The 23869-nt window shown below is 44.6% G+C and overlaps 1 protein-coding gene across 1 annotated transcript in view; it reads left to right on the top strand.

The window, feature by feature from the left end:
- Positions 1 to 5794: 5794 nt before the first annotated feature.
- The window catches only part of LOC311136063 (sorting nexin-30-like), a 55839-nt gene continuing 37764 nt past the window's right edge, over positions 5795 to 23869 (top strand). Inside the window, exon 1 of the mRNA XM_084170126.1 lies at positions 5795 to 6087. Coding sequence (XP_084026252.1) covers positions 5935 to 6087 — 153 coding nt within the window. The 5' untranslated portion in view covers positions 5795 to 5934. The remainder of the gene's footprint in view (positions 6088 to 23869) is intronic.

Genomic DNA, 23869 nt, shown 5'->3' with positions numbered 1-23869 from the left:
CCCCCCCCACCAAATTTTCATCACAGTGCAGTTATCACAAAACATATTTTTCCCCCCCGTGTAATAGCCTAACTATTTGATAGGCTATAAAGGCCTGGGCCTAACTATATGATAGGCTATAAAGGCCTGGGCCTAACTATATGATAGGCTATAAAGGCCTGGGCCTAACTATATGATAGGCTATAAAGGCCTGGGCCTAACTATATGATAGGCTATAAAGGCCTGGGCCTAACTATATGATAGGCTATAAAGGCCTGGGCCTAACTATATGATAGGCTATAAAGGCCTGGGCCTAACTATATGATATGCTATAAAGGCCTGGGCCTAACTATATGATAGGCTATAAAGGCCTGGGCCTAACTATATGATAGGTTATAAAGGCCTGGGCCTAACTATATGATAGGCTATAAAGGCCTGGGCCTAACTATATGATAGGTTATAAAGGCCTGGGGAAAGATGTGTAATAAAACCAGAGAGGAAGAGGTGAACTTCAGGCTACTTTGGTGAATTTGCAAGGTACAATCAAGACATTGCGAGATACAGATTACGTCTGGTTCTTCCTGTCCGGCCCTTCCCCTCTATCTCCCTCGCGCTGGCTCACCTGCTCTCTCTTCACTAACGATGCCTGTTCATTCTTTGCTCTGTTGCATGCAGAACATCATAGCCTATTGGAAGTCAAGGAGTCGAGGAATCAATTATTTTGGAGTCGACTCTCCACCACTACATCACCGTAGTTAACAGTTGGAAAAACGGCAAAGGCAAGCAACAGCAGCAAAGTCCTGTATGGCGATACTTTGAGAAGTTTAAATGAGAAGGAAATGTTAACTTTGTGAGGTGGAATTGAGGTACAGTAGTGGTAGTACAGGTGCAATGCTTCACCATTTGAAAGGGGACGCACCGTGAGACCCAAACCATCTGAAAGGGGACGCACCGTGAGACCCAAACCATCTGAAAGGGGCTGCACCGTGAGACCCAAACCATCTGAAAGGGGACGCACCGTGAGACCCAAACCATCTGAAAGGGGACGCACCGTGAGACCCAAACCATCTGAAAGGGGACGCACCGTGAGACCCAAACCATCTGAAAGGGGACGCACCGTGAGACCCAAACCATCTGAAAGGGACGCACCGTGAGACCCAAACCATCTGAAAGGGGACGCACCGTGAGACCCAAACCATCTGAAAGGGGACGCACCGTGAGACCCAAACCATCTGAAAGGGGACGCACCGTGAGACCCAAACCATCTGAAAGGGGACGCACCGTGAGACCCAAACCATCTGAAAGGGGACGCACCGTGAGACCCAAACCATCTGAAAGGGGACGCACCGTGAGACCCAAACCATCTGAAAGGGGACGCACCGTGAGACCCAAACCATCTGAAAGGGGACGCACCGTGAGACCCAAACCATCTGAAAGGGGACGCACCGTGAGACCCAAACCATCTGAAAGGGGACGCACCGTGAGACCCAAACCATCTGAAAGGGGACGCACCGTGAGACCCAACCCATCTGAAAGGGGACGCACCGTGAGACCCAAACCATCTGAAAGGGGACGCACCGTGAGACCCAAACCATCTGAAAGGGGACGCACCGTGAGACCCAAACCGTTGCCGGGAGCAGCACAGCGGAATTTTATGCATTTTGTCTTTATCTTGGAAAACCTATTAAAAAATGGCAGTTTAAAAGTTAACAAAAATTCTCAATTTGTCACATCCCCAGTCTCCATGGTGATGGAAGGTCTAGTGGCCTCTGGAAGAGAAGAAACAGCTAAATGGCTAAAAGTACTTCAACGCCAGCGGGTGGCAGTCAATTTCATATCACCTCTGAACAGAATATCGACTCCATATTTCAGTTCATTTCCCGACGATTCTACATGTTCAATCGACGCCGTTCGTCGACGTCCAACAGCTGATCTGTAACACACCATTGCCAACTGCTGCTTGTAGCCGTTGGTCTTTCTGCTGTTGTTTCCTTAAGGTTCTGTTATTCTGCTGTTTACATTTAAGTCATTTAGCAGACGCTCTTATCCAGAGCGACTTACAGTTAGTGAATACATATATATATTTTTTTAATTTTAATTTTTTCATACTGGTCCCCCGTGGGAAACAAACCCACAACCCTGGCGTTGCAAACGCCATGCTCTATCAACTGAGCTACATCCCTGCCGGCCATTCCCTCCCCTACCCTGGACAACGCTAGGCCAATTGTGCACCGCCCATGAGTCTCCCGGTCGCGGCCAGCTGCGACAGAGCCTGGATTCGAACCAGGATCTCTAGTGGCACAGCTAGAACTGTGATGCAGTGCCTTAGACCACTGCGCCACTCAGGAGACATGTTGTTTCCTTAAGGTTCTGTTATTCTGCTGGAGGAGGAGGAGGTGGGTCTAGTCGTGGGAGGATGAGGTTCCCGAAGGAAGAGTCTTGAGTGATGAAGAATCCAGAAGAGTGAGCATGTGCGTGCTAAAACAGGAAGGTTAGCTACACATTATGTATGAGAACAAACAAACAACAGTTTAAAGGATGGAAGTGGAAAGAAAGAAGAACAAATGGAGGGAAAGGGTCAAAAGGTTGAATCAACAGACCCCCCCCCAGACAGACACCCCCCAGACAGACACGCCCCAGACAGACCCCCCCAGACAGACACCCCCCAGACAGACCCCCCCCAGACAGACCCCCCCCAGACAGACCCCCCCCAGACAGACACGCCCCAGACAGACACGCCCCAGACAGACACCCCCCAGACAGACACCCCCCAGACAGACACGCCCCAGACAGACACCCCCCAGACAGACACCCCCCAGACAGACACCCCCAAGACAGACACCCCCCAGACAGACACCCCCCAGACAGACCCCCCCCAGACAGACACCCCCAGACAGACCCCCCCCAGACAGACACCCCCCAGACAGACACCCCCCAGACAGACCCCCCCAGACAGACACCCCCAGACAGACCCCCCCCCAGACAGACACCCCCCAGACAGACACCCCCCCAGACAGACACCCCCCAGACAGACACCCCCCCAGACAGACACGCCCCAGACAGACACCCCCCAGACAGACACCCCCCAGACAGACACCCCCCAGACAGACACCCCCCAGACAGACCCCCCCCAGACAGACACCCCCCAGACAGACACCCCCCAGACAGACATGCCCCAGACAGACACCCCCCAGACAGACACGCCCCAGGAGAGCAAAGGGCCTGTTTAACTGGAGACTACTGTTAACAGAAATGCATGGACTAAGTTTGAAGTTGGTTCAGTTCATAATGTACTACGTAGTCGTTTTCTCTACATCATAAAACACCCATAACTTTTTGAATGTCCCCGGGACCACCCATACGTAAAAATGTATGCACACATGATCCTCTGTAGCTCAGCTGGTAGAGCACGGCGCTTTGTAACGCCAGGGTAGTGGGTTCGATCCCCGGGACCACCCATACACAAAAATGTATGCACCCATGACTGTAAGTCGCTTTGTATAAAAGCGTCTGCTAAATGGCATATTATTATTATTATGTCCAAACTCAGAATCAAATTGGATTCGCAAAAATAACATGGTCACTGCGGTAGAACGTCTATTTTGATTGATCAGGTAGTGGACTAAACTGGTCATTGAGAAGATGCTCTCAAAATGACCTGTAGGAGATACGTTTCTGAGGTGAGCAGGACAATTATGAGATGGAGTTACATCGGAATGCCACCAGGCCGCAAGCAAAGTCGGGAGAACAGGAGTATTGGGACACAGAAAGGTGGATTTCTGAGGATGAACGGAGGGGAAAAGAGGAAGAGGAGGTTGAAGAGAATGAGGAAAGCTTTGAGTTGTGAGGAGGAAGATGAAGAGCTCAGAACAATGGACATGATAAAGAAGAATCTGGTCCAATAGGAGTGACATTTTTTTGAGAAGGTGGACCCTTGCCTTTTGGCGGATCCATTTGTGGTTTCAGGGTGGGTGGAAAAGGAGTTGGGTGCAGTTGAATCAGTGAAGGTAACCTGTAGTGGACTTGTGATATTTCTTTGTGTTTCTTCTGACCAGAGGGAGCGGGCACTCCATGTCACGCAACTTGGATCAAGATCTGTTTCTTGCTTTGCTCTTAGGAACAGGGCACCATTGAAAGGAGTGATTTCTGGGGTAGCGTTAAGTGTGGAGGTGGGAGCAATTGAAGTTGAAGATTCCTGGTGTTTTTGATGCTCGCCGTTTCGTGCGACGCAGATCCGGTGGTGAGCATGGTGAGACAGAGGAGTCACTGTCAGTCCTTTTGAGTTTTGAGTCGGAGTCTTTACCCGACAAGGTCATGTTAGGATATATCAGTTATCCTGTTAGTGCTTTTGTGGCGAATCCACTGCACTGTTTCAGGTTGCAATGTTTATGGTCATGCCGCAGGAGTGTGTATGAGGGAGATTCCAAGACGTGGGAAGTGTGAAGGAGGGCATGGGATAGAGGATTGTGTAGTTACGGTGGATAAAGTTGTGTGTGTCAACTGTAGGGGTGCACATGTTGCTGGGGATCGGAAGTGTCCGGTGCGAGAGAGGCAGGTTGAGGTGGCCAGAGTCAGAGCAGTGCAGAGGGTGTCGTATGCTGAGGCAGTGAAGAGAGTAGAGGAGGATGGGTCAAGGGTCAAGGGTGAGGAATCCTGAGAGGATCCCTGTGAATAATAGATCTGTGCCAGCAGAGAGGAATAGGCCAGTGAGTGATATATGCTTCAGTAAGGTTGGCTGCTTAGCGTTTTACAGCAATGGTTATCAACTGTACCGCAGAAATGGAATGTAAATCACGGAAAATAGATGTTGTGGTGGCAGCTGCAGAGAAGTACTTGGGGGTACGAGATTTGACTTCAGAAGAGCTACAGGGTGTGTAGAGTGGTGGTGTCCGGTCCTCCCAGGCCGTTGGCATGGTGCAGGATCAGATAGGGTTAAAGCAGTGGAATAAGGTGATGGGATTTAATTAGTGTAGGGTTAGTTGGTAGGGGAATTAAAATATATGTAGATTTTTATTTAAATTTTTTCCTGGTTCGCCTTTCCCATCACAAAGTGTAATAGATTTATACTATAGTTCAGTTGGTGGCGGTAAAGCAACATATTGGATACCAAACGCCATTAAACCTCACAGAAGAAGAAGAAGAAGAAGAAGAAGAAGACTAAACTCCACAGTGAAGGAAGTTTAATAATTAGGTAGCCATTTCAGATGTGTCCATATAAACAGGACTATTAGGGAAATCGTTCTTCTTGCAAAGCATGTAAACGTTTTGAACTAACTATTATATTAATCTGACTATCTCCGATTTGACAGCTCCAACGCAGTTACACCACTGAGGTATAAATAACTGTATTTCAAGCGATGCGGATTGAATAGAGCCCTAGGACTCGGCATCAGCAAGCCGCACAAAACGCTCTGGACGAGAGCTATCTGCTATACTACCCCGCCTTTTGCTACTTGATTTACCTGGTGCAGGCGATGCCATGTCAGAAAGACTGGTTGCAGCCTAAACAATATGAAACATAGAGCCAGCTATCACAGTGTTAGCTAGCTAGTTAACATTTGCACTGGGGACAGACGAATTGACAAGGGATAGCAGGTGTTTCAGATTTCCCCCATCGTTCAAATAGCAACACAACTATCACAGATAATCGTATGTTTGACTTCAACTGAACTACTTTGCTAGATACAGAAACAAACACCGCTAAATAACTTTTTACTCTGCTCTTGTGTATCAACAAAAGTCACGTGACTGCTCATAGTGTTATTACTTCCGGTAGTGTTATTGTACTTCCGTGACTGCGCGGTGCAAGTCAGCTGACAGCTGTGTGGTTACAGCTAGCGTGTCCAGCATTTGATACACAGGATTGGAAATAATCACAAAACAACCTATCATTCCAGGCCCAAAAACGAAAATATTTCCCGGCAAATCCGTTAGCGGATTCCCCTCGCTTGCACAATGAGTGCTGGCACCCCTAAATCGCTAGCATCGTCGGGGCAAAAGCCCATTCAGGAGATCTGCCATCCGCTCGGAGCCGAGGAGGCAGCGGCAGCCGGAGTCCTCACACCCAGTCCAGATATCGGAAACACCACTGGCAGCATCGGAGGGAAGGTAAGAGAGATATAGATAGCTAGATAACCTAACTAAATAGATACTTTGGCCCTTATTCCATACTTTCATGTGCTGAGGTAGTTTTGGGATGATAGATAATCTAATTTAGGGCATTTCCATCTAAAAGGACACGAGCGCCAACGAATCAAATCAAATGTTATTTGCCACATGCGCCGAATACAATGCAGTTTTAAGAAAATAAAAAAGTGTTAAGTAAAAAATAGATTAAAAAAAATAAAAAGTTCATAGGAGCATGTCAAATGAAACCTAATTGTCTATATATATTTTTTTAGAAATTAAGTCATATATACTTTTTTCAACCATTTTCCGTCCTAAAAATGAAGAATAAGCAAAGGCTTTGATTTCTGGTCAAACAGACGGATAAGGGGTCTTAGACAACATCTACCAGAAAAAGTCTTAAAAGCTATTAGAAATACATCAAATCACAATAATGTTGAAGTAAAGCCCCCTGCCAACTAATATCTACACTTATATTTAGTTTTGGAGAATTTTTTGGCCTTCTGTAAATTGAAGAAACTGCCTTGTAATTTTGTTACCAAAGACCCACACATATCATTAAGATATTTTCTAATATCATGAGGAGGGAGGATAATGAAAGTTAACAGAAGTAACAAGTAAAGGCAGACCTATCCATTAGTTAGTTGTTTTTGAATTATTAAGTGATTCAAACTCGTAATTCTGTTACCAAATCGGTAATGGAATTACTGAATAATCCATTTTGGAATTACTGCAATTGAATACTCAATGGGAAATCACAGTAGTCAAACCACAGTTGGGTCTCCTGCTACTGTCCTCCTGCTACTGTCCTCCTGCTACTGTCCTCCCTTCCACTGGTATACTGTTATGTTCAGCTCATAGGGTCTCCTGCTACTGTCCTCCCTTCCACTGGTATACTGTTATGTTCAGCTCATAGGATCTCCTGCTACTGTCCTCCTTCCACTGGTATACTGTTATGTTCAGCTCATAGGGTCTCCTGCTACTGTCCTCCTTCCACTGGTATACTGTTATGTTCAGCTCATAGGGTCTCCTGCTACTGTCCTCCCTTCCACTGGTATACTGTTATGTTCATCTCATAGGGTCTCCTGTTACTGTCCTCCTTCCACTGGTATACTGTTATGTTCAGCTCATAGGGTCTCCTGCTACTGTCCTCCTTCCACTGGTATACTGTTATGTTCAGCTCATAGGGTCTCCTGCTACTGTCCTCCCTTCCACTGGTATACTGTTATGTTCAGCTCATAGGGTCTCCTGCTACTGTCCTCCTTCCACTGGTATACTGTTATGTTCAGCTCATAGGGTCTCCTGTTACTGTCCTCCTTCCACTGGTATACTGTTATGTTCAGCTCATAGGGTCTCCTGCTACTGTCCTCCTGCTACTGTCCTCCCTTCCACTGGTATACTGTTATGTTCAGCTCATAGGGTCTCCTGTTACTGTCCTCCTTCCACTGGTATACTGTTATGTTCAGCTCATAGGGTCTCCTGCTACTGTCCTCCTTCCACTGGTATACTGTTATGTTCAGCTCATAGGGTCTCCTGCTACTGTCCTCCTTCCACTGGTATACTGTTATGTTCAGCTCATAGGGTCTCCTGCTACTGTCCTCCTTCCACTGGTATACTGTTATGTTCAGCTCATAGGGTCTCCTGCTACTGTCCTCCTTCCACTGGTATACTGTTATGTTCAGCTCATAGGGTCTCCTGCTACTGTCCTCCTTCCACTGGTATACTGTTATGTTCAGCTCATAGGGTCTCCTGCTACTGTCCTCCTTCCACTGGTATACTGTTATGTTCAGCTCATAGGGTCTCCTGCTACTGTCCTCCCTTCCACTGGTATACTGTTATGTTCATCTCATAGGGTCACCTGCTACTGTCCTCCCTTCCACTGGTATACTGTTATGTTCAGCTCATAGGGTCTCCTGCTACTGTCCTCCTTCCACTGGTATACTGTTATGTTCAGCTCATAGGGTCTCCTGCTACTGTCCTCCTTCCACTGGTATACTGTTATGTTCAGCTCATAGGGTCTCCTGCTACTGTCCTCCCTTCCACTGGTATACTGTTATGTTCAGCTCATAGGGTCTCCTGCTACTGTCCTCCTTCCACTGGTATACTGTTATGTTCAGCTCATAGGGTCTCCTGCTACTGTCCTCCCTTCCACTGGTATACTGTTATGTTCAGCTCATAGGGTCTCCTGCTACTGTCCTCCTTCCACTGGTATACTGTTATGTTCAGCTCATAGGGTCTCCTGCTACTGTCCTCCCTTCCACTGGTATACTGTTATGTTCAGCTCATAGGGTCTCCTGCTACTGTCCTCCTTCCACTGGTATACTGTTATGTTCAGCTCATAGGGTCTCCTGCTACTGTCCTCCTTCCACTGGTATACTGTTATGTTCAGCTCATAGGGTCTCCTGCTACTGTCCTCCCTTCCACTGGTATACTGTTATGTTCAGCTCATAGGGTCTCCTGCTACTGTCCTCCCTTCCACTGGTATACTGTTATGTTCAGCTCATAGGGTCACCTGCTACTGTCCTCCCTTCCACTGGTATACTGTTATGTTCAGCTCATAGGGTCTCCTGCTACTGTCCTCCTTCCACTAGTATACTGTTATGTTCAGCTCATAGGGTCTCCTGCTACTGTCCTCCCTTCCACTGGTATACTGTTATGTTCAGCTCATAGGGTATCCTGCTACTGTCCTCCTTCCACTGGTATACTGTTATGTTCAGCTCATAGGGTCTCCTGCTACTGTCCTCCTTCCACTGGTATACTGTTATGTTCAGCTCATAGGGTCTCCTGCTACTGTCCTCCCTTCCACTGGTATACTGTTATGTTCAGCTCATAGGGTCTCCTGCTACTGTCCTCCTTCCACTGGTATACTGTTATGTTCAGCTCATAGGGTCTCCTGCTACTGTCCTCCTTCCACTGGTATACTGTTATGTTCAGCTCATAGGGTCTCCTGCTACTGTCCTCCTTCCACTGGTATACTGTTATGTTCAGCTCATAGGGTCTCCTGCTACTGTCCTCCCTTCCACTGGTATACTGTTATGTTCAGCTCATAGGGTCTCCTGCTACTGTCCTCCTTCCACTGGTATACTGTTATGTTCAGCTCATAGGGTCTCCTGCTACTGTCCTCCCTTCCACTGGTATACTGTTATGTTCAGCTCATAGGGTCTCCTGCTACTGTCCTCCCTTCCACTGGTATACTGTTATGTTCAGCTCATAGGGTCTCCTGCTACTGTCCTCCTTCCACTGGTATACTGTTATGTTCAGCTCATAGGGTCTCCTGCTACTGTCCTCCCTTCCACTGGTATACTGTTATGTTCAGCTCATAGGGTCTCCTGCTACTGTTGTGTTCAGCTCATAACTGTTTTCTTTATCTTTCTGTCGTCTGGTGGTCAAAGCAAGACTGTGAAAACCCTCCCTCTCTCTGCCGCTCTATCTCAATTCAGTTCCATTCAGTTTCAATTCAAAGGGCTTTATTGGCATGGGAAACGTATGTTAACATTGCCAAAGCAAGTGAAGTAGATAGTAAACAAAAGTGAAATAAACAATAAATATTAACAGTAAACATTACACTCAGAAGTTCCAAAAGAATAAAGACATTTCAAATGTCATATTATGTATATATACAGGGTTGTAACAATATGCAAATAGTTAAAGTACAAAAGGGGAAATAAATATACATAAATATAGGTTGTATTTACAATGGTGTTTGTTCTTCACTGGTTGCCCTTTTCTTGTGGCAACAGGTCACAAATATTGCTGCTGTGATGGCACACTGTGGTATTTCACCCAATAGATATGGGAGTTTATCAAAATTGGATTTGTTTTCAAATTCTTTGTTGGTCTGTGTAATCTGAGGGTAATATGTGTCACTAATATGGTCATTCATTTTGTGAGCAGTGTGCACATAGCCGGTCTTCTCTTGAGAGCCAGGTCTGCCTACCTTTCTCAATAGCAAGGCTATGCTCACTGAGTCTGTACATAGTCAAAGCTTTCCTTAAGTTTGGGTCAGTCACAGTGGTCAGGTATCCTGCCACTGTGTACTCTCTCTGTTTAGGGCCAAATAGCATCCAGTTTGCTCTGATTTTTTTGTAATTGTTTTCCAATGTGTCAAGTAATTATCTTTTTGTTTTCTCATGATTTGGTTGAGTCTAATTGTGTTGCTGCCCTGGGGCTCTGTGGGGTCTGTTTGTGTTTGTGAACAGAGCCCCAGGACCAGCTTGCTTAGGGGACTCTTCTCCAGGTTCATCTCTCTGTAGGTGATGGCTTTGTTATGGAAGGTTTTTGGGAAGCACTTCCTTTCAGGTGGTGGTAGAATTTCAAGGCTCTTTTCGGGATTTTGATAATTAGCGGGTATTGGCCTAATTCTGCTCTGCATGCATTATTTGGCATTTTCCGTTGTACACAGAGGATGTTTTCACAGAATTCTGCATGCAGAGTCTCAATTTGGTGTTTGTCCCATTTTTTTGAATTCTTGGTTGGTGAGCGGACCCCAGACCTCACAACCATAAAGGGCAATGGGCACTATAACTGATTCAAGTATTTTTAGCCAGATTCTAATTTTGATGTTGAATTTTATGTTCCTTTTGATGGCGTAGAAGGCCCTTCTTGCATTGTCTCTCAGATCGTTCACAGCTTTGTGGAAGTTACCTGTGGCGCTGATGTTTAGGCCGAGGTATGTATCGTTTTTTTGTGTGCTCTAGGGCAACGGTGTCTAGTTGGAATTTGTATTTGTGGTCCTGGCAACTGGACCTTTTTTGGAACACCATTATTTTTGTCTACTGAGATTTACTGTCAGGGCCCAGGTCAAGACAATTTTGACTTTTGCTCAGTACATTGTTTTCACTGAGGAAATGTACGAGTCTGCTGTTAATGATAATGCAGAGGATTTTCCCAAGGTTGCTGTTGACGCATATCCCACGGTAGTTATTGGGGTGAAATTTGTCTCCACTTTTGTGGATTGGGGTGATCAGTCCTTGGTTCCAAATATTGGGGAAGATGTCAGAGCTGAGGATGATGTTAAATAGTTTAAGTATAGCCAATTGGAATTTGTGGTCTGTAGATTTTATATCATTTCATTGAGGATACCAACACCACAGGCCTTTTTGGTTGGAGGGTTTGTATTTTGTCCTGTAGTTCATTCAATGTAATTGGAGAATCCAGTGGGTTCTGACAGTGTTTAATAGCGGACTCTAAGATTTTTAATTGATCATGGATATGTTTTTGCTGTTTGTTCTTTGTTATAGAGCCAAAAAGACTGGAGAAGTGGTTTATCCATACATCTCCGTTTTGGATAGATAACTCTTCGTGTTGTTGTTTGTTCAGTGTTTTCCAATTTTCCCAGAAGTGGTTCGATTCTATGGATTCTTCAATTCTGTTCTGTTTTAGTGAGTCACCATAGTGAAGGCGTAGGCTCAGGTTTTCTGGGTCTCTGTGTTTTTGGTTGGATAGGTTCCTCAATTTCTTTCTTAGGTTTTTGCGTTTTTCATCAAACCGTTTGTCATTGTTGTGAATTTTTCTTAGGTTTTCTGCTTGAAATGTTTAGATTTGATAGGGAAGCTGAGAGGTCAAATATACTGTTTAGGTTTTCTACTGCCAAGTTTACACCTTCACTATTACAGTGGAACGTTTTGTCCAGGAAGTTGTCTAAAAGGGATTTAATTTGTTGTTGCCTAATTGTTTTTTTGGTAGGTTTCTACACTACTTTCCTTCCATCTATAGCATTTGTTAATATTGTGAAGTTCCTTTGATGCCTCATGATTGAGCATTGCTCTGTTCAAGTAGACTGTGATTTTGCAGTGATCTGATAGAGGTGTCAGTGGGCTGACTGTGAACGCTCTGAGAGACTCTGGGTTGAGGTCAGTGATAAAGTAATCTACAGTACTACTGCCAAGAGATGAACTATAGGTGTACCTACCATAGGAGTCCCCTCGAAGCCTACCATTGACTATGTACATACCCAGTGTGTGACAGAGCTGCAGGAGTTGTGACACGATTTTGTTGGTTATGTTGTCGTAGTTGTGTCTAGGGGGGCATATGGGGGAGGGAATGCTGTCACCTCCAGGTAGGTGTTTGTCCCCCTGTGTGCTGAGGGTGTCAGGTTCTTGTCCAGTTCTGGCATTTAGGTCGTCACAGACTAGTACATGTCCCTGGGCCTGGAAATGGTTGATCTCCCCTTCCAGGATGGAGAAGCTGTCATCGTTAAAGGGATTCTATTGGGGGGGATATTCAGTGCATTCGGAAAATATTCAGACCCCTTGGCTTTTTTCCACATATTGTTACATTACAGCCTTATTCTAAAATGGATGAATTTGTTTTTTCCCCTCATCAATCTACACACAATATCCCATAATGACAAAGCAAAAACAGTTTTTGTTTTGTTTTTTGCAAATGTATATAATAAGAAACTGAAATATCATATTTACATAAGTATTCAGACCCTTTACTCAGTACTTTGTTGAAGCACCTTTGGCAGTGATTACAGCCTCGAGTCTTCTTGGGTATGACGCTACAAGCTTGGCACACCTGTATTTGGGGAGTTTCTCCCATTCCTCTCTGCAGATCATTTCAAGCTCTGTCAGGTTGGATGGGGAGCGTCGCTGAACAGCTATTTTCAGGTCTCTCCAGAGATGTTCGATCGTGTTCAAATCTGGGCTCTGGCTGGGCCACTCAAGGACATTCAGAGACTTGTCCTGAAGCCACTCCTGTGTTGTGCTTGGGGTCGTTGTCCTGTTGGAAGGTGAACCTTCGCCCCAGTCTGAGGTCCTGAGTGCTCTGAAGTAGGTATTCATCAAGGATCTCTCTGTACTTTGCTCCGTTAATCTTTGCCTCGATCCTGACTAGTCTCCCACTCACTGCTGCTGAAAAACATCCCCACAGCATGATGCTGCCACCACCGTGCTTCACCGTAGGGAGGGTGCCAAGTTTCCTCCAGACATGACGCTTGGCATTCAGGCCAAAGAGTTCAATCTTGGTTTCATCAGATCAGATAATCTTATTTCTCATGGTCTGAGAGTCCTTTAGGTGCGTTTTGGCAAACTCCAAGCGGGCTGTTAAATGCCTTTTACTTAGGAGTGGCTTCCGTCTGGCCACTCTACCGTAAAGGTCTGATTGGTGGAGTGCTGCAAAGATGGTTGTCCTTCTGGAAGGTTCTCCCATCTCCACAGAGGAACTCTGGATCTCTGTCAGTGACCATCGTGTTCTTGGTCACCTCCCTGACCAAGGCCCTTCTCCCCCGATTGCTCAGTTTGGCCGGGCGGCAAGCTCTAGGAAGAGTCTTGGTAGCTCCAAACTTCTTCCATTTAAGAATGATTTTTTGGTACCTTTCCCCAGATCTGTGCCTCGACACTCTACGGACAATTCCTTCGACTTCATGTCTTGGTTTTTGCTCTGACATGCACTGTCAACTGTGGGACCTTATATAGACAGGTGTGTGCCTTTCCAAATCATGTCCAATCAATTGAATTTACCACAGATGGACTCCAATCAAGTTGTTGAAACATCTTAAGGATGATCAATGGAAACAGGATGCACCTGAGCTCAATTTCGAGTCTCATCGCAAAGGGTCTGAATACTTATGTAAATAAGGTATTTCTGTTTATTTTTTCATAAATGTGCAAAGATTTCTAAAAACCTGTTTTTTCTTTGTCATTATGGTGTATTGTGTGTAGATTGATGAGGGGGAAAAAATAATTGAATCCATTTTAAAATAAGGCTGTAACGTAACAAAATGTGGAAAAAGGGAAGGGGTCTGAATACTTTCCAAATGTATTGTAGGTAGCACACATGATGACATTTGTGACCGACCGGCTCGATTCGGTCTTATGTAGCAAAATTTGAAATTGTGTTTTTTATATTGGATAAAAGTAGAGACTCAGAGCTAGAAAATGGTATATCATACACTACAGTTGAGGAACAATGGGAAAGTAAGTCTGCTTTGAAAGTTGATTAACTTGTAACCCCAATTTTTGAGAAAATTGCCCTTTTTAAGATTTTGATAGGGCTACTGGAGAGCTCTTCTTCAGCATCGTTCACGCCCTCTTAAGCCTTAGCCCCGCCCATCTCTTTATGTGAGGCCATGTGCTAAACAGAGTGAGGAAGGTAGTGTATAAAAAAAACAAAGATTTCAAGACTAAAGACTGATTTTATACTACGTCTATCGACATGTCTGTAGACAGTTGTCGCAGTGACTTAATGAACATTGTATTGTCGTCAAACTTGTTGTTGTTGTTATGAAAAAGTATAAACACAAAAACGACAGGCTGCATGACACCAGCAGCCTGGTGGTCCATAACAGGTGTATTATAACACCAATAAACCCATCCGTTTCAAAATGAGTTTAGTATATGTCAATCTAGCAAACCAGGCAACTAAAAGCAACTTTCTAAACAATGTTTTGTTTCATTTCTAGCTTGCTAGCTAGATAACGTTAAGTTAGTATCAAATAAAATCTAAATTTATTTGTCACATGCACAGGATACAGAAGGTGTAAACGGTACAGTGAAATGGTGACTGTAGTCTTTTGTTTAGATATGTAGTTAGCTAGCTAAACAATGAACCATAATCCCAATTTATAACGGTACAACCCTGCATGAATCTACAGGTAGCTAACCAACTAGGTTCAATGTTAGCTTGCTAGCTAACATTAGGCTATAACTAGCAATGCAAATGGCTCTGAGATACAAATAATATTACTACACAGATCATACAAGTAACGTTAGTTAGCGAGCCAGCCAGCCAGCTAACGTTAGCTAGCTAGCTAACAGTACACTTTAACTTGCAATGAAAATGACTTTTTTCGTATAATATCGTAATTAGAAACGTATAATATCTGACAATGTAGCTAGCTAGACTATCTTACCCGTATACATGGATGAACACTTCTCCATCTCTGTCAAGGATGCCATGGTTGCCCTTAGTTTGAAGATGTAATCCGTAGAGACGGGTGTTTTATACAACAGCCTTCTGTGTTTTCTTTTCGACTCCCTCCGCATTTGACAATGAAACGCCTGAATTTTCTCCATTTTCTTAGCTATCATACTCTGCTTCCAACGGGCATTCCACTGATTTCAGAACTCGGTCCTCCAGAAAGTGGAGAGCCTTAGCAACACTTTTGCAGTTCTTCGTGATATCGTAAAAAGAATCAGCGTTAGAATGGATTACCTACATATACTGAGCAGCTCATGTTAGACAGAAGCCGGCTACATGGCAGACCAATCCAAACTCATCTCTCGGCATGTCCAGCCCATCGATTATCTCAGCCAAGCATGGCTAGTGGGAAGGTTCCTGTCTTTCACCGTGGCTAAACCAACTAAGCTCGTAATTTAACAATTTTATTAGTAATTACAGATGGCGTACACGTTTGTTATTAAGGCACATGACAGTTCACATGTTCCAGAAGGCACGTTGAAATGCCTCTCCTGTGAAGTAGTGATGCGCGACATATGCCTAGTTTCCTGAACGAGTCACATTTTTCTCTCCCCCTCTCTCTCTTCCCCTCTCTCTCTTTCTCTCTCTCCCCCTCTCTCTCTTTCTCTTTCTCTCTCTCTCCCCCATCTCTCCCCCTCTCTCTCTCTCTCTCCTCTCTCTCTCTCTCTTCCCTGTCTCTCTCTCCTCCACCCTCTCTCTCTCTTCCCCCCCTCTCTCCTCTCTCCCCGTCTCTCTCCCCCCCTCTCTCTCTCTCCTCTCTCTCCCCCGTCTCTCTCCCCCTCTCTCTCTCCCCCCTCTCTTTCTCTCTCTCCTCTCTCTCTCTCCCTCCCCCTCTCGCTTTGTCTTCCCCTCTCTCTCCCCCTCATCCTCTCTTTCTCTCCCCTCTCTCTCTTTCCCCCTCTCTCTCGCTCTTTCTCTCTCTCTCTCTCGCTCTCTCGCCCTCTCCCTCTCTCCTCTCTCTCTCTCCCCTGTCTCCCTCTCCTCTCTCTCTCTCCCCCGTCTCCCTCTCTCCTCTCTCTCTCCCCCGTCTCTCTCTCCTCCCCCCTCTCTCTCCTCTCTCTCCCCTCTCTCTTGCTCTGTCTTCCCCCCTCTCTCTATTTTTCTTTCTCTTTCTCTCTCGCCCCCCCTCCCCCTCTCTCTCTCTTTCCCCATCTCTCTCTCCCCCCTCTCCCCCCCCCCCCCTCTCTTCTCCCCCTCTCTCTTTCTCCCCTTTCTCTCTCCCCCTCTCTCTCTCTCCCCTTTCTCTCCCCCCTTTCTCTCCCTCTCTCTCTGCCCCTCTCTTTTCCCATCTCTCTCTCCCCCCTCTCTCCCTTTCTCTCTTTCTCCCTTTCTCTCTTTCTCTCTCTCCCTCTCCCTCTCTCTCTCTTTGCTGGACTGTAGTGAACTCTACTGGGCTGTTCTGTAGTGAACTCTACTGGGCTGGGCTGTTCTGTAGTGAACTCTACTGGGCTGTTCTGTAGTGAACTCTACTGGGCTGGGCTGTTCTGTAGTGAACTCTACTGGGCTGTTCTGTAGTGAACTCTACTGGGCTGTTCTGTAGTGAACTCTACTGGGCTGTTCTGTAGTGAACTCTACTGGGCTGTTCTGTAGTGAACTCTACTGGGCTGTTCTGTAGTGAACTCTACTGGGCTGTTCTGTAGTGAACTCTACTGGGCTGTTCTGTAGTGAACTCTACTGGGCTGTTCTGTAGTGAACTCTACTGGGCTGGACTGTTCTCTAGTGAACTCTACTGGGCTGGACTGTTCTCTAGTGAACTCTACTGGGCTGGACTGTTCTCTAGTGAACTCTACTGGGCTGGACTGTTCTCTAGTGAACTCTACTGGGCTGGACTGTTCTCTAGTGAACTCTACTGGGCTGTTCTGTAGTGAACTCTACTGGGCTGGACTGTTCTCTAGTGAACTCTACTGGGCTGTTCTGTAGTGAACTCTACTGGGCTGTTCTGTAGGGAACTCTACTGGGCTGTTCTGTAGGGAACTCTACTGGGCTGTTCTGTAGTGAACTCTACTGGGCTGTTCTGTAGTGAACTCTACTGGGCTGTTCTGTAGTGAACTCTACTGGGCTGTTCTGTAGTGAACTCTACTGGGCTGGGCTGTTCTGTAGTGAACTCTACTGGGCTGGGCTGTTCTGTAGGGAACTCTACTGGGCTGTTCTGTAGTGAACTCTACTGGGCTGGGCTGTTCTGTAGTGAACTCTACTTGGCTGTTCTGTAGTGAACTCTACTGGGCTGGGCTGTTCTGTAGTGAACTCTACTGGGCTGTTCTGTAGTGAACTCTACTGGGCTGTTCTGTACTGAACTCTACTGGGCTGTTCTGTAGTGAACTCTACTGGGCTGTTCTGTAGTGAACTCTACTGGGCTGTTCTGTAGTGAACTCTACTGGGCTGTTCTGTAGTGAACTCTACTGGGCTGTTCTGTAGTGAACTCTACTGGGCTGTTCTGTAGGGAACTCTACTGGGCTGTTCTGTAGGGAACTCTACTGGGCTGTTCTGTAGGGAACTCTACTGGGCTGTTCTGTAGTGAACTCTACTGGGCTGTTCTGTAGTGAACTCTACTGGGATGTTCTGTAGTGAACTCTACTGGGATGTTCTGTAGTGAACTCTACTGGGCTGTTCTGTAGTGAACTCTACTGGGCTGGGCTGTTCTGTAGTGAACTCTACTGGGCTGTTCTGTAGGGAACTCTACTGGGCTGGGCTGTTCTGTAGTGAACTCTACTGGGCTGTTCTGTAGTGAACTCTACTGGGCTGTTCTGTAGTGAACTCTACTGGGCTGTTCTGTAGTGAACTCTACTGGGCTGTTCTGTAGTGAACTCTACTGGGCTGTTCTGTAGTGAACTCTACTGGGCTGTTCTGTAGTGAACTCTACTGGGCTGTTCTGTAGTGAACTCTGCTGGGCTGTTCTGTAGTGAACTCTACTGGGCTGTTCTGTAGTGAACTCTACTGGGCTGGACTGTAGTGAACTCTACTGGGCTGGACTGTAGTGAACTCTACTGGGCTGGACTGTAGTGAACTCTACTGGGCTGTTCTGTAGGGAACTCTACTGGGCTGGGCTGTTCTGTAGGGAACTCTACTGGGCTGTTCTGTAGTGAACTCTACTGGGCTGTTCTGTAGTGAACTCTACTGGGCTGTTCTGTAGTGAACTCTACTGGGCTGTTCTGTAGTGGGGGGGGGGCTTATATTCATGAGCTCGCCTTGACTGACAGCTCTATGAAACACCCTTGTGGTCGTTGCCAGGTAACAAGGTAAACGATGGACCCCGTGTCATTCCGAGCCTAAGTAGTATGCCTTAACCCATGTTCTCTGCAAATTGCTCTCATGGTCAACAGAGTAGATCGTGGACTGTTGGATATCAGACAAACAGCAGCAATGCACAATTTCATTTCTGTTGTTTTGTAACTAATTACAGAATACAGTTCACTGATACACTTCTTCACCAGAATTAGTAAAGCCAGAGTCACCTTAGAAGCTTAGACATACGGGAATGTACATGAAAACAGCACACAATAAGTGGACTGGACAATTTATTGGTGCCTCTGCATTATCATTATAAATGCCAATATGTTCAGAATTGTGTGTATTGATCAGACATTTATTTGATCATTTACAATATGCCAGCATAGCCACGATATTGATCAACATAATAAAGGTGAGAAATAATGGTGAGACGTCATTTGACAAAACAAATTCGAGCCATAAGCCTAATACAGGCACCCAGCCGCCCTACAGGACCCATTGGTTCATACAATTTGTAACACTCATCTCCCGTCCAAATGCTTGAAGAAATCAATTCAAAGTAACATAATGTTTGTTTTTGGAAATGTCTGTGTGCCTGAAATGCTCAATTGATGCAGATTTTAAATGAATAACTCTGACTTACAGAATATTGGGTCTGTCTTCAGTCTTCACAGTATATCCCCCCTTCTTTGGTCTGTCTTCAGTCTTCACAGTATATCCCCCCTTCTTTGGTCTGTCTTCACAGTATATCCCCCCTTCTTTGGTCTGTCTTCACAGTATATCCCCCCTTCTTTGGTCTGTCTTCAGTCTTCACAGTATATCCCCCCTTCTTTGGTCTGTCTTCACAGTATATCCCCCCTTCTTTGGTCAGGCTTCACAGGCTTCACAGTATATCCCCCCTTCTTTGGCCTGTCTTCACAGTATATCCCCCCTTCTTTGGTCTGTCTTCACAGGCTTCACAGTATTACCCCCCCCCCCCCCCACCCTCCCCATTTTGGAATGGCAAAATATTATTTTCAGGAGTAAATTACAAATACTATAGACATTACAACTCCTTTTGTGGACAACATTCCTTCATGCCAGCTTTGTGCTGGCAGTTCTTAGACTCGGTGTAGGGGGCTTAGGGACGGAAGAACAACAGCCTTTATAGTGACTATCAGGAAAACTATTACTATTACAGAAAATATATAGCGTTCACAAGTCAAAGCAGCCACAGTTGCATTATCTAAAGTTAACCCCCCCTGTCCCCCAAAATGGCTACCGTGTCATACTCCTCAAACTGAGACTTACATTATGGTCAGCGCTGGCAGGAGCCACTGTGAATGATGGTACAGCATCCGTCTTCAGGATCAGCTTCCTGGCAAGACCCATAGAACGTTCTCCCCAACTGATGGATCAACTTCACTGGAAATGTGCACTACACACGCGTGACCTGATGGTCATTTTCGGTGCAGCCTTTCCACCTTGAATTGAAAAGCAGCCACTGCTGTCGGACGTCTACTTTCTTCGGAAAATAATGTAACTTTAAATCTACACTATGGTATCCAGTCACAACACAGTGCTGGCATGCTGGGAAGTAGCTTGCTAGCTGCAGTGCCTTCGGAAAGTATTCAGACCCCTTGACTTTTTCCAAATCTTGTTATTTTACAGCCTTATTCTAAAATGAATTAAATTAAATTAAATCCTCAGCAATCTACACACACTACCCCATAATGATAAAGCAAAACGGGTTTCTAGAAATTTTTGCAAAATCTATTAAAAATAAAAAACAGAAATACTCTGTATTCAGATCCTTTGCTATGAGACTCGAAATTGAGCTCAGGTGCATCCTGTTTACATTGATCGTCCTTGATGTTTCTACAACTTGTTTGGAGTCCACCTGTGGTAAATTCAATTGATTGGACATGATTTGGAAAGGCACACACCTGTCTATATAAGGTCCCACAGTTGACAGTGCATGTCAGAGCAAAAAACAAGCCATGAGGTCAAAGGAATTGTCCATAGAGCTCCGAGACAGGATTGTGTCGAGGAACAGATCTGGGGAAGGGTACCAAAACATGTCTGCAGCATTTAAGGTCCCCAAGAACACAGTGGCCTCCATCATTCTTAAATGGAAGAAGTTTGGGACCACCAAGACTCTTCCTAGAGCTGGCTGCCCGGCCAATGGGGGAGAAGGGCCTTGGTCAGGGAGGTGACCAAGAACCCAAGGGTCACTCTGACAGAGCTTTAGCGTTCCTCTGTGGAGATGGGAGAACCTTCCAGAAGGACAACCATCTCTGCAGCACTCCACCAATCAGGCCTTTATGGTAGAGTGGCCAGACGGAAGCCACTCCTCAGTAAAAATTTCTAAAAATCTGTTTTTGCTTTGTCATTATGGTGTATTGTGTGTAGATTGATGAGGGGGAGAAAAAAAACAATTTAATCTGTTTTAGAATAAAGCTGTAACGTCATTTTTGGGGGAAAAAGTTAAGGTGTCTGAATACTTTCCGAACACACTGTAACAGTCACACCACAGATGAAAGGTTACCAGAATCTAACAGTCACACCACAGATGAAAGGTTACCAGTATCTAACAGTCACACCACAGATGAAAGGTTACCAGTATCTAACAGTCACACCACAGATGAAAGGTTACCAGTATCTAACAGTCACACCACAGATGAAAGGTTACCAGTATCTAACAGTCACACCACAGATGAAAGGTTACCAGTATCTAACAGTCACACCACAGATGAAAGGTTACCAGTATCTAACAGTCACACCACAGATGAAAGGTTACCAGTATCTAACAGTCACACCACAGATGAAAGGTTACCAGTATCTAACAGTCACTCCACAGATGAAAGGTTACCAGTATCTAACAGTCACACCACAGATGAAAGGTTACCAGTATCTAACAGTCACACCACAGATGAAAGGTTACCAGTATCTAACAGTCACACCACAGATGAAAGGTTACCAGTATCTAACAGTCACACCACAGATGAAAGGTTACCATTATCTAACAGTCACACCACAGATGAAAGGTTACCAGTATCTAACAGTCACACCACAGATGAAAGGTTACCAGTATCTAACAGTCACACCACAGATGAAAGGTTACCAGTATCTAACAGTCACACCACAGATGAAAGGTTACCAGTATCTAACAGTCACACCACAGATGAAAGGTTACCAGTATCTAACAGTCACACCACAGATGAAAGGTTACCAGTATCTAACAGTCACACCACAGATGAAAGGTTACCAGTATCTAACAGTCACACCACAGATGAAAGGTTACCAGTATCTAACAGTCACACCACAGATGAAAGGTTACCAGTATCTAACAGTCACACCACAGATGAAAGGTTACCAGTATCTAACAGTCACACCACAGATGAAAGGTTACCAGTATCTAACCGTCACACCACAGATGAAAGGTTACCATTATCTAACAGTCACACCACAGATGAAAGGTTACCAGTATCTAACAGTCACACCACAGATGAAAGGTTACCAGTATCTAACAGTCACACCACAGATGAAAGGTTACCAGTATCTAACAGTCACACCACAGATGAAAGGTTACCAGTATCTAACAGTCACACCACAGATGAAAGGTTACCAGTATCTAACAGTCACACCACAGATGAAAGGTTACCAGTATCTAACAGTCACACCACAGATGAAAGGTTACCAGTATCTAACAGTCACACCACAGATGAAAGGTTACCAGTATCTAACAGTCACACCACAGATGAAAGGTTACCAGTATCTAACAGTCACACCACAGATGAAAGGTTACCAGTATCTAACAGTCACACCACAGATGAAAGGTTACCAGTATCTAACAGTCACACCACAGATGAAAGGTTACCAGTATCTAACAGTCACACCACAGATGAAAGGTTACCAGTATCTAACAGTCACACCACAGATGAAAGGTTACCAGTATCTAACAGTCACACCACAGATGAAAGGTTACCAGTATCTAACAGTCACACCACAGATGAAAGGTTACCAGTATCTAACAGTCACACCACAGATGAAAGGTTACCAGTATCTAACAGTCACACCACAGATGAAAGGTTACCAGTATCTAACAGTCACACCACAGATGAAAGGTTACCAGTATCTAACAGTCACACCACAGATGAAAGGTTACCAGAATCTAACAGTCACACCACAGATGAAAGGTTACCAGTATCTTTGGTCTTGTAAACAAAGCAAGGCGAAGGAACACATGTGAGGATGGTTTTAAGGTGGTTCATATTTAAATGAGTTAAGATGATAAGACGCTACCATTGGTTTATTACATTTCTGGCTTTATGTGACGTTGCATAAAGCCAGAAGTAAATCCTTGGTAATACCTGCCTCCTGAATCCAAGTGTTTGACACGGGGGAAGGGACCAGTAACTTTATGATCAGACTTTATCAATGTACCAGCAACATTCATTTTTCATACTTAGGTCACCCTACTTTGAACTGGTTTCATCGAAATTTGATGGAAAACTTTATTTTCACTGTTCGGTACCTTTTAATCTTTGAAATCAATGTTTTTTTACATTTTTAAAGTGAAAATCTGAGTCAAAGAGTAAATCCATTAGCGTAGATTTACCCCCTACACATCAGATGTTTTTCTAAATGCCCACCTGCTTTGCCACACCACACATACTAATAAATAATAATAATAATATGCCATTTAGCAGACGCTTTTATCCAAAGAGACTTACAGTGATGTGCGCATACATTTTTACGTATGGGTGGTCCCGGGGATCGAACCCACTACCCTGGCGTTACAAGCGCCGTGCTCTACCAGCTGAGCTCTTTTACATTGTAGCTGAGTCTACCGCAACATTGACTGTAGACTTGGAAATAAATCTGTGTGGCAGAGATGTTGGGACAATGATTTTATCTTGATAACTTGTCTTGTAGCTACAGCGATTCATTGTGGCACTAGAGATGCTATAATCATTTGATATCAATTCCTACCAAGGGCTCTCTAATCACAGGTGAGCAAGCTGGATATTTAGTTTACCAGCTTGTAAAGAACAAACTGTATCCTCTGGCCTGAATAACTTTTCATCTGTAGATGAGATGGCACAGAGCTGTCATTTAAAGCCATAAAATGTCAAAATGTCCCCTTTTTAATAGTATTATTTCAAAATGGCCCCTTTAAATAGTATTATTTCAAAATGGCCCCTTTAATAGTATTATTTCAAAATGTCCCATTTAATAGTATTATTTCAAAATGGCCCCTTTAATATTATTATTTCAAAATGGCCCCTTTAAATTGTATTATTTCAAAATGGCCCCTTTAAATAGTATTTTTTTCAAAATGGCCCCTTTAATAGTATTATTTCAAAATGGCCCCTTTAAATAGTATTATTTCAAAATGGCCCCTTTAAATAGTATTATTTCAAAATGGCCCCTTTAAATAGTATTATTTCAAAATGGCCCCTTTAAATAGTATTTTTTCAAAATGGCCCCTTTAATAGTATTATTTCAAAATGGCCCCTTTAAATAGTATTATTTCAAAATGGCCCCTTTAAATAGTATTATTTCAAAATGGCCCCTTTAAATAGTATTATTTCAAAATGAATGAAACACAAATAATAACAAACACCAATTT

The sequence above is a fragment of the Coregonus lavaretus genome (assembly GCF_964263955.1).
Source record: "Coregonus lavaretus genome assembly, chromosome: 10".
Classification (NCBI taxonomy): domain Eukaryota; kingdom Metazoa; phylum Chordata; class Actinopteri; order Salmoniformes; family Salmonidae; genus Coregonus; species Coregonus lavaretus.
Note: the sequence above shows the minus strand (reverse complement) of the source record. Positions and strands in the feature narration are given on the sequence as shown.